Raw genomic sequence first — 12358 nt, forward strand, 5'->3', positions numbered from 1 at the left:
ATTTGTTTTGCATCTTCTGCCTGATTCAGTCATGCTGCGCTTAACTGAGCTGAATATGAAGTGAACACATGTTAATGTCAATTCAAAATTTGCATGGCAGATTCACAAAAGGACAAGAAATGCACTCGTGCATAAACGTAAGCACACATACACCAATGAGGAGGTAAACAAGACAGGTAACAGGAATGAAGCTAGGAAAAGTGATGTTACAGTTAACAAATGTATCATAAAGGCTAAAAATATTTTAGGATTACACTTATTAGTAAAGTTTAAAATACAAACCATACTTAAAATAATGATTTTTATAGGTTTTTTATGAGTTATTTGTTTTTCCTCAGAAACAGTATATTTTTACTAAAATAAACTCAACATTGTATTTTAAAGAACCACATTTATATTCCACTGATGTTTCTGCGTTGGTTTTGAAAAGCTCTGAAGACCTGAGGTTAAAGGAGCAGATAGGTGACAGAACAAAACCATTTTAATTTTGACATGCCTACCTAATGTAACTTCAACTTGGAGCAGTTCAGTGGATGATTTGCCTTTAGAATAAGCCTGGAGGACCGCTGTTATGTTCAAACTACCACAGGACATTTTTAAAGGTTACAAATCACCTCTTCTTAGTTTGGTGTGTGTGTTCAGGGAGGGTTACTATATACTCTCTGTACTTTAAAAACACACTTTAAGAGTTATTTAGAAGATTCTCAGTCCAACCTTCCTTGTAGTTCCAGTGAGTTGATTTGAAAAACAGGCCACACCTGCAGAAGAGAGTGGCAGAATGGAGTCATGTGGCTCATTCCTCTGTTTAAAGGTAAGGGCTGTATCTGCCCCCGTCTCTACCAGCATTCTGCATTTTCAAACAGGTTTTTTTAAAGTTCCTCTTGGAAAGTAGCTCTGTCAGATCAGATAGTCTAGCCACAGATTCTTAATTGGATTTAGGTCTGGACTTTGACTGGGCCATTGTAAGACAGAATGCTTTGATCTAAACCATTTAATTGTGGCTTTGACTGTGTGTTTAAGGTTGTTGTTCTGTCCCAGGCTTACTACATTGTCCTGTATTCAGCTCCATTCACCTTGCCATCAACTAGCTAGTTTCTTGTTGAAAAAGGCATCTCCTTAGCACAGTCCAGACACCTCTCATCATCTCATGAGACCATTTCTTGGTAGGTTTGCAGTTGTGCTGTCCTCATTCCATTTTCACATGATAGATGTATCAGTCCTATATGAGATGTTGTAAGAATACCCGAACCCTGCTTTAAACTTCCTATTCTGTCCTTTCCTTTGCATTTCACAGTTATGTTGTACTTCATGTTGGTTTGTCTCATAAAATACCAAACACATTGAACTTTGTGGTTTTAATTAGGCAAACGGTGGGGCGGGCGCTGATGGTGTAGGGGTTAAGCGTGCGACCATATACGGAGGCGACAGTCCTCGAAGCGGCCGTCCGGGGTTTGAGTCCCAGACCCGCGACATTTGCTGAATGTCATTTATCTACTGTCAAAAAATAAAAAAATAAAGGCCACTAGTGCCAAAAAAATATCTTTAATGAGGCAAAGGGTGAAACAGGAAACACAAGGCACTGATCTTTAGTCTCTTTATAAAATAACTTTTTCAATTATTGTAAAATTTTAATCCATCCATTGTTGAGGTATAGCATTCATGTTTAACACCAACTTATCTCTGCTTCACTCTCATATTTTCCATAGATTATGGTATGTCCTCAGCATAGCTGTGACTGTCCCTTCATCCCAGGTCTGTGTAAAGCAGCAAAGAAACAAGAAGAGGAGACACACTTACCAAACCTGTGTACTAAGTGCAAAGTACATACATATGTATAAGCTTTTCAAATCCGCCATTAAAATAAAGGAAAAGAAGTGTTAAATACTTTGCTCCACAAAGATAAATGCGTGATGGTGTATGCAAGGCTTTCACTGATGCAGGGTAAATACTTCCTGAGGGTTTCAGATTACCAGTCCATATTGGAGCCCGACTCTTTTAAACAGCTAAAAACACCTAAAAAACTGGACAGAGTTAGCAACACTATTTAATGGAAATAGAAATACTAATATGAGTCCTAACACTCACCTTCATTTCAGCAGGTTTGTAGTAGAGGCGGTTCTTGTCTTCATTAGCCGTGCGGTAGCCATCACGGAGAAAACGTTTGAAGCCATATTTGCCTCGTAGCTTCCGGACAATCTTGTCAAGTGTTTGACTGTAGAGAGCGTCATCATCAACCGCAAAGGCAGGGTAACTGATGGTTGGAAGCAAGGCGGCATCAGTGTTCTACCAGGGAGACAAAACGCAGCAAAGTCTCTCAGTGTAGCACAGCATCATAAGGCTAAACTGATGGAAGCTAAAAATGTTTACATGTAATTTCTATTCAAGATTAAATACTATCAGACTGGGACAGAGCCAGTCATTAGGATTAAACACTGCCATAAGGTTTAGGAAGCTAATATGACCGGACATTTAATTATCTCAGTTCAGAGTGTTGAGCAGGAAAAAAGGCCATTAGGCTCCATCTTTACAGCAGACAGCTATGAATATTTTCACTTTATCAATCAAGAGGAGTTTCTATAGATAAAACACCTGCTTTTATTATTGCATGGACTCTGCTTCCCGGACAATAACTTTCCTCAGAGCTGCAATAAGTTCATTCAACAACCAGCTAAACGAGTGCATCTCTCTTCAGATCTGTTTGATTCCGCTTTGTGTTGCAATCTTCCTCAATTTGCACTGATCTTTACAGTAACAAAGGCAGGGGCAAAAGCATTTAGCCCAAACCCTTTTATCTGACATCTCATTACAACTGCAGTGTGCATATTGACAAGGCAGAGGTGACTACAGTGACACAATAATAAGCAGAGCAAACCTTGTAAAGGAACTGAATATTGAAATTGGATCTTTTGACACATGGCAAGCAGAACTGATATAGTACTGGTATCTTTGTTATCTTGACATAATCCTACACTGTTGCACCTCTTCCTTCCTGCTCCTTGATGTCAATCTCACATAGCTAAAACACGCCTCTGATCCTCTAATTGCACTTGTCTGATCCCTCAAATAGTGACTTTTCTTCCTGACACGTTTAGCGCACACATAGACACACACACATATACAGTATACTGATGTGATCACTGAAGTGTCTGCAAGGGGTGGGGTGGAGAGAGGAAACAATTTTGCGCCTCCTTTCTCCTCGTGATTTCATTCCATTTTTTCCACATTTGCCTCTCTGCAGCTGAAAGGCCACCTCTCATTTTTGCCAAATCATACTGAACATTGAACGATCAGCAGCACAGGTAGTGTAATGATAGACGCCACAGGAGAAATTCAATTCTAAACTGAAATGGTATCCAGTAACATACTGACATAGGCGTGCGGTTTGTTTGATGCGTGCCATTAACCTTTGACATGTGTGTGGCAGGTTACTATTTGGGAGAGAATATGCATGAAGCTCCTGGTAAGAATCACAAAATGGCATAAAAGGGGGATGATTGCCACAAAATGTGAAATTGTAGACATTTTATTAACAAAGAATTACTCCACAAGCAGTTACATGGATAGTGCAATCAGTGGCGGTTCTTGCATGAATGGCGCCCTGGTGGAGCCCCTCCTTCTGCCGCCCACCAACCAGTCAAAATGGAGGAAGTCAATTGAGATTCTGGGGTAAGGTAAAATGTAGTGCAGTTCGACACAAGGCACCTAACCTAATCTACTTATTCTCAGCATCAAGCAGGGGTTCCAACTCCCCATGACAAAAAGCAATAATAGAATCAGGGTTCTCGCTAGCGCACCGTCACCGCTACGCTGAAATTTAGGCCGATACGCTCATACACTGATACCAAGACAGAATCATAGTCATTAGCATGGAAGCAGATGTTGTTTATAGTTGCACATAATTCTACATGATCTTCAATAAGTTTATTTTTTATAAAAGATGTGAGAATAGGAAACATATCCAGCACTGCAGGGTGCACCAAAAATCTGTTGAGTGTGAGCTGTTTTTTTCTGTATAAGTCCTCAGCCTGCACCTGTTGCCAGCACTCACTCTTCCAGCTGCTTATGCTAAATTAATCACTGTTCAGATGGATGTTTCCTGCTCTTCAGAATACTCTATGTGTTAGAAACTAGTCACAAATACTGGACTAAGTGCAATAAGGTCAAGGTTCTGTTATTAACATAATATTAATAACGAGGCTTGCTGCCTGAAGCAGTCCAAGATTGTCATTATTTTGTCAAAAGCACTGACACAGCACATGAGAAGTATTGAAATGTGTTTGTTAATCACAACTTGCAAAAAAGCTAGAACCAACATGTTGCGTGCATGATGAGAGATGCAGGAAGAAAAGCAGATAGCTATACTTGTTCATCTAAATGAATAGCAGTTATTGGACTCTTAAACAGTAAAAACATCACCCTCAGCGTAGATGTCTCTTGTGGTGTTTTTTGCAAGTTACTGAAAAAGGTTAGGCACACTGCTGATCCTGAGAGGAGGACTGATCCCTACATTTATGGCACAAGTAAGCACAAACCTGTGATGTGAGAGTAATGAGAGCTAGCACTCTAATATCCAGCAAACTCTAATAAATGTCTTTAATTCTATAACATAAGTTAAAAAAAAATCATGTTTTCAGTTTTGCTCAAACATTTCCACTGCTGGGGTCAGTGTTCTCAACTGTGATCTGGGAGGTGTGGGCAGCGGGTGCATGGATGGACTCACATGTGAGCGAGACTCTCTGGGCAGCAGAGAGGACAGGGTTTGTCTGTTCCTGTTGTGGGCATCCAGATCCACAAATATCACAGACCATGAGCAGCCCTGCAGTGGAAAAAAGCACACAAAGACACAGCACAACAGTTACTTAGGAACTGCTCATGCTTCACAGGTAAAGTGGCAGCTAATAGTGTTCTAGTGTGCACACCCACAACCATTCACACTTGGCATGTCATCCATCATTTAACTAAGAAAAGAAAAGAGAAATAAATATAGTAAACCCACTTGCCTTTAAAGCCCTCAACATCTCACCTCTTGCCTTCACACATCAAAACACACCATTTCCCTGTAAAGTCAGGCAGATATTTCTGGCTAACATACTTCTTTGAAGTTGAATGTGGGAGTGTTTGAATAGCAGAGAATTTAAGTCCTTATAGGAAGATGATGTGCAAACAACCATGATAAAGGCTGTTTGTCTGGCACATTCAAATATCTTTAGAAATTGGGAGGGGGGTTAAAGCTGTCCAGGCCTTTCTTTTAAGTGAACAGACTTTTTCTGGCTCCAGCCCATGTCATCAGCTGTGCTTACATAAAAGCGACTGAGTCACTCCTGCAAACATTTTTAATGCAAGTTTTATGCATAATACATGATTACTGCTAGAATCTTTTTTTTTTCTTTCCAAACAGGTCTGAGCTTTTAGTCAAATCAGCAATCTTTCCTTTAGCAATTTGCATAGTGCAGAGCTTTGCTGGACATAAATGGAGGCAGCTGTGCAACATTCTGTTAGAATTACTATATAGGAAAACATGCTTTGGGTTATAGCAGAACAGCATAAAATAACTGTAAACGCATCAATGAACAAATTCATAGACATGAAAAGGCAGGTGTATAGATCCCTTTGACTGAGACCTTATAGGTAACAGAAGTGTGTACCAACATGCAGCAATTTAATACAGTTCTAATAATTCATTTCAATCAATCTAGTCCTTCAGTCAATTTCACAATACTAAAATCCATTTTGACTTTTTGTGTGGCTGCAGTTTGTAAAATAGAAAAAAGCAACTGGACAGATATTTACTGTCACAAGAAAGCAAAGAAAGCATGAAAAACCTTCATAAACATTAGCTGGTGAATCAAACCAAACAGAAAGAAGGAAGAAGGCTGTATTACACTGGCTGTACAACTATAAACTACTTGTTTTCTGAGTAATACTCTTAATGTTCTGTAGAGCAATATATCTGGCTGTTATAGCTCATCTCAAACAACTGATTAAAAAAAAGCAACATTTGAACCTGTGAATCGCCAATTGCCATAAATATGTAAGATAAACATAAGTACATAAAGAGCTTTCAAAATGGCATACAGCTTTTGTTTATCTTCATATGCAAATAAGAATATCTCTAAAAAAAAAAAAAAAAAACAGATGAACATGTGTTATTGTTGCTCTGCCAGCAGGCTGTCAACCCAGAAGGTTTTTTTGTTGACGTTGTTCTCACCTTTTACCTTTGGCTTTTATTTTGTTACGGTAACATTTAGACTGGGGGTTGAGGCATTAAAAAAATAAAGAAATAAAATCACATTTCCACTAAAATGCAGTGACTGAGAGTGACAGTAATATATAGAAATAGCTGGTTTATGTGGCCTAAACCATTTTGAATATAACTGCATCCAGATCTATGTGGATGGATGAACCATTAGAGGAAAGTCACAACATCCAAGTTACTCTAAATCTAGGAAGAAATTGTGGAACATTATCATGAACCACATTTTTAGTGTCTATTACCCAAACGTGATAGGAATTGAAAAACCTAGACCATAGCCTCAAATATTGCTAATTGATAAAAATGTGGTTAATTGTGATTCATTATTTACAAAGCCTCTAGTTAAACATACATTTTTTATTGCAGCAGTTTTGCCATGTCTAGGAAAACACGCTTTGCAATGGCTAATCATGGCTAATCCTTTTATTCTTAATGTATAGAGGGTAAAACCTCACAAAGCAAAAGAAGTTAAACATAGCAAGTACTGTCTCAATTAGAATAAAATATATCCTTTTTCAAAGATGGACAATCTAATATAAAACAGGCTGGCACTAATGTTATCTGAGTAAAAAGCCTTACAGGTGGCTTAAAAGTTGACCATATTAGTTTTATTTGTTCACTTTAGTTTGTCTCAACCAGAAAATATGCTATTCCTGCAACTTGTAGGAGGCGGATGGTGGTCAGTGCAGGAAAAATCAAAACCTCCTGAACCTGAAAGCTGAGTGTCCATTGAGCTAGCATAAAGGCTAAATGTGATACACAGCAACTCAGTCTGGAGTCAGTGATAAGTCTGATAATAGAGTCCAGTTTGTAATAAATGTTCTGCTTTAAGGCACCGGGGAAGTTGCATTTGGTTTTGGACGACTGAGAATCAGCAGGGAATTCAAGATTGATAGGGGTCATTAATAAGAAAGGGGAAAGCTGGTGCTTAAGTATTCCCACATAGGAATAACAGACTTGATGACACACACCCTCACACATGCATCTACAGATGCTCTGCACAGCATGGATCACAACGCTGACAGTTCAGTAAATTCATTTAACAAGCCCAGCTTGAAAACAAAATCCATTTTAGGTAGAGATGCGCTGACAGGACTTTTCCTGGTTTCCTTTGAGGTCCAACCTGCCAATTCCAGGTTTGTCCAATTCTGTTTTTTTTATTCTAAAGACTAGAATGCAAACCAACTTTCTGAGGCAGTAATCTAAATCCAACAGAAAATTGAATAATTCCAATATTACAACTATCATGCACCTAAATCTATGTCCCTTACCCTTAAATGATTTTTACTAAACCCAAAACATAGTGCATCAAAGTATGTACTTTTTATTGACAGCCATAAATGTTGTGACATTTTTGTATCGATACATTTAATGAAGAGGAAAATATATAGACATTTAGACCAGCCAATCACTGATCAGAGATAAATTTGTCCTTCCTTTTTTGCAGTAGTTCAGAAGGAGAAAAACAAACATCAGCTTTACAGTAAAACATGCAGTGACACATAATCGTTTTATGAATTTGTTAACGTCTGATGGGTTTAATGGCCAGATAGGCAAATCCTGGGTAACGTCCAACTGTTGGGAATAAGGAAAGGAAAGACGATCTTTACTTCCAATCCACTGACAGGTCTAATGAATGAGTCTGTTTATCTGTCTTACAAAGCAAAAAAAAAAAAAAGGAAAATAATAACTAATGGATTCAGCAGAGTAGCAGGCAGAGAACCCAACGGGATCAACTGCGGCCATCGATCACAGTGTGTGCAAACGTAAACAATCTGTTGAAACAGACCCAAGCATTCAGATAGAGCTTCATTTGGAATTTTAAAGTAGAGCCTCAGTTTGAAATGGTTTGATAGAGAGTAAAAAGAAAATACAACAGAGAAAAAATATACATTAGGAAGAGTTCAAATACCTGGTTTCCAAACAAGTTGAATCCATTGATGGCCTCCAGAGCAGCTTTAGCGAGGCCCACGGAGCTGCAATGAGAAGAAAAATGAACATTACAGGGAACAGACAATATTACAGTCACACTGAAGGACATTGGCAGAAAGATCTTACATTTGGTAATGTAATACTGTAATATTGTTTATGCCCTCTTCAGATCCTGATCTTACAAATCTGACAGGACTTAATAAAACCGAATGTTCTTGAGATTGTAGTCTATTGTAAATAATGCATCTCTTAAGAAAGAAAAGAAAGAAAGAAAGAATATAGGAATGAATTTCACAGTGACTGACCACTGTGATTGCAATGCAGATAAAAAGCAAATCCATTTCACTGCCAAGGCTCTCTTTCTACCCGGTCCAGATGCCCCCAGAAAGAAAATTAGATGGAAAATTTGGAGGAAGCGTGAATATGACTTGAGATATCAATGCAGATGTTTCAGAAATATACTCAATATTATTGGAGAATACTGGATCAATGCTAGTAATACACACACACACTACTCTTTAGCGAGGGAGCCTAATAAACTGCATAATGAAAAGAAAGAGGGCAGGTATAAGCAGCAGAAACATATTGTGGTGTGGGGACTGATAGACCAGTGTAATCAACCTCCACCCCAGCAGTCGAACTAAGTGCTTAAAACATTACAGGTGGGTTAAATGCAAGGTCAAATTTCTGGGCTGTAAAAGAAGAAAGTTGTTTAAACAGACAAATATTCTTCAAATAGTTTTTCAGGATCATCATAGGGGCCATCATTGCTGTGTACTCTCATATGGTTCACAACACTTTCTGATTACTGAATGAGTAACGGACCCGTCCACATTCCTATGTAGGGTTTGTTGTTTTTTCCCACCTGACCCAGTTTAAAAGATAAATATAATTTAGGCTAACAGAGGGATCAGCAAGGTCCCTTCCTCACCAAATGAGATGCTCCATAGTCTCCAGAACCTCCATAACCATTCTAACATGGCTGGGTGGCAGAGTATTCAGAAAACTTCATTTCAGAGTGAAGGCAATAATGACACTAGTGATACTCCTCGTTATAATTATTAGAGAAGCATCAATTTATTGATGCTTTTATAATGTTTCTCCCCAGGCTGATACCTGTTCCACTGGGTGTACAGTACATAATATCTATGGGCAGAGAATCTGTTTCTTGATACAGCCCAGAAGGACCTGCACAGAGCATCCACGTTCCAGTTTATTCTTATCATTCTGTTGCAGTCTTAGTATGGTTCAAGGGGGTGGGTCTAACAGGTGTATACATCAAGAGTCAAGTCATAAAGAAAAATGGATTTACAACAGGTTATAGTGTACTTCAGGAGTTAAGCATTCAATGTATTATTTATATAGTAGGTGAGAATTAAGTACACAATCTCAAATTAGACCAATTAAAAAGGGTCTAATGACCTCACAACCAACTCTTAACAAGAGATCTATAGAAATGGTTGAGAGGTGTATAGTAGGATTTCATCACTGGCATTATTTGACCAATTATGTCAAAAACATTTTATTAGGAACCCATGATGCGATGTAAATATTTAAAAAAAGGGCTACAGGGTGCTCCAAGCAATCATCTGATAGTCTTTTTTTTTTTTTTTTTTTGCATCTGTGCCTAATAAAAAAGGCGTAGTCCACACCATTTCAATCCACAATTCAGCCAGTATCTGTGATTAAAACACTGAGCTCACAGAATAGACAACTGGCATATTACAAAAAGAAAATCTGCTCCCAAACAGATTATAACACTACGACAAAATACTAGGAACTGCTTCTGAGTCATGCTTTCATCAAACTGACAAACACTGGTATGTAAAGTCTGTTGAAAAAATGATCAATCTATTTAATAGATCGGAAGTAATGATAAATTGGCTGAGTACAAGTTTATCAAACTTTACCAGTAAATAGAGCCGTCTTCTGCAGCTTTCAGGACATAAGATGAGCGCAACATGGTTAAGCTGAGTCATAATGTTTGCAGAGCAAAACATATATAAACAGCTTCGACATGAAAAAAGCTTTATATTTCGGGAAAATTGCCAGGTAAGAACTCTTTATACACACCAAAACGATTTCTCATATCATAGCCGCTATACCTATTTGCAGAAGGACAACACAGCTGAAACACAGCAGGATCAACGTTTATTAGAAAAGTGAAAATAAATACAAAAATGCATTCTGAAACAGTTCACATGTGCATAACAAAGGCAAAATGTCATAAAACATGAATAGCTCAATTATACTGCTGTTGTCTTCCAGAAAAGAAGTTGGAAAGCAATGCTCTGAACAATAACTGTAAAGTGTAAACTAAAGTATTCTGCATCAGATTTACACTCATTTATTTTAATATTTTTCAAGTATTATTCCTTAATACATGAGAGCATCACAATCAACGCATTAACACTAAAGCTACTGTCCCACAGTTTCTATCCTGCCATATATGCTGGCATATTAAAAAACAAGTAAATGAAGGGTTTTGTGGCAAGAATCAACAGACCGTCTGAAAATGAAATTTAAATTCTCTGAGTGCTCAAGTATGTGCTGTCCACATACACATCTGACGGGACAGCCGTGGTGTGCTTTGTGCAGAATATTTTTACGTGCAAAAAAAAAAAGTAAATGAGCTGCAGCCTAGCTTATCTGGTAATCAACATTGTGTACGCTACAGTTTCATATTCTTAGAAAGGTGTTGCCGTGGCATCGTGTCTTCCTATGCCACCGAAAGAAAAGGCAGAAACTCAATAATGTGTATCAGATTACATCTGACTCATTAAAACTTAAAACAACACTGGGGAGATTAGACATGCTACTTTCAGTCAAATTTATCTTTAATCTTAAATCTATTTAATAGATCAAAAGTGATGATAAATGTTCCCCAGAGGCAAGAGGTTAGTCATTTTATAAATATATATAAATAAATCCTCTGCCAAATGCAGACAACCCTTCCAGTTCATTTCTATGGAGCCCACTGGCACTGCACTGGGAGAGCAAGAAGGACTTCCCAAACAACACCAGTTACACAGATCTTGTTTATGTAGAACTGTTCTAAACTAGCCAGAGCCATTCTTTACTATTTACACATGGCATATTGCTATTACACAACTACATGAATAATCAAGGTAACAAGAAGCACACGACACATTGAGTTAGTCATTTTCCTCTTGGATATCTTGGCAAGCTACTGTCAATAGTCTTGGATTGTCAAAGAAAAAGAAAAAACATGCTTTCAAGAGATAAGCCATGGCAGAAATTGAGGATCTTTATCAAGACACTAGGGTAGGAGAGGGAGGCCAATTCGACCTTGAATGATAAGTTAGTTCGAAACAGGTAACAAAAGCTCACAGCACCGGATCAGAATAGTGCTGCTGCTGTTTGAACGTGTGGGCTTCATCCTCATCTTAAGATCAACATTTGGGTTGGTGCAGTATAACTCTTGATTATTTGCTCACGTCTAATGGTTGAATTGTTGCCCTGAAGAGATAAGGAGTTGCATTATGGCTTCTCGTATTCGTACGGATTTTAACTATTCCCAAATGTTCAAGGAAGTTATTTTTATTTCTCCCTGCTGGTGCTTGTTTGGAGGTGAAAACAGTCAAGAAAGAGTTATTTTTTTATATATATTTTTCTGTGGCATTAGTGGCCTTTACTTTTGTTATATGTCTAAACTAGACAGGAAGTGAGGTGGAAGACATGCAGCAAAGTCCCAGGGTCGGGACTCGTACCCGGGACGGCGGCACTCTACCCCTACATCAAGTTCTGTGCACTGTCAAAGACAGTTCTGTTTGGTAAGACATCATTAAAATATAAAGTCATGTCAACCTTTCCAGTGGTCATTTTTTCTGCAACAGAAAAGCTAGGATGCTAAAACCTGACCTGGATCTTAGTGACCAAGATGTTAAAGCTCAAAGAGATTGCTAAAGACAACATGATAATGGAGAAGAAACAGAAGAGAGGAACAAGTGAGGGTAAATGCAAACGATATTGGTATCGCAATATTAGTATTTTTCTAATATCATGCAGCCCTACATCAAGGCTTAAGATTTTTGGGCTAACCCAAATATTATGCACTCATGTTGGCTCACTTGTCAAGCTGTGTTTGTCATCACAGCCACCTGATTGCATTAAATAATTTAAGAGAAAATATGGAAAAATATGTTACTGATC

General features: G+C 38.2%; 1 protein-coding gene across 3 annotated transcripts in view; it reads right to left on the reverse strand.

The window, feature by feature from the left end:
• Nucleotides 1-12358, reverse strand: part of phkb (phosphorylase kinase, beta) — a 121300-nt gene that overhangs the window by 74651 nt on the left and 34291 nt on the right. For all 3 annotated transcript variants that reach the window (XM_047362465.1, XM_047362462.1, XM_047362463.1), the window contains 3 exons: nt 8166-8229; nt 4721-4816; nt 2086-2283 (listed from right to left, as the gene is read on the reverse strand). In XM_047362465.1, coding sequence (XP_047218421.1) covers nt 2086-2283; nt 4721-4816; nt 8166-8229 — 358 coding nt within the window. The remainder of the gene's footprint in view (nt 1-2085; nt 2284-4720; nt 4817-8165; nt 8230-12358) is intronic.

The sequence above is a fragment of the Girardinichthys multiradiatus genome, chromosome 4, assembly GCF_021462225.1.
Source record: "Girardinichthys multiradiatus isolate DD_20200921_A chromosome 4, DD_fGirMul_XY1, whole genome shotgun sequence".
NCBI lineage: Eukaryota > Metazoa > Chordata > Actinopteri > Cyprinodontiformes > Goodeidae > Girardinichthys > Girardinichthys multiradiatus.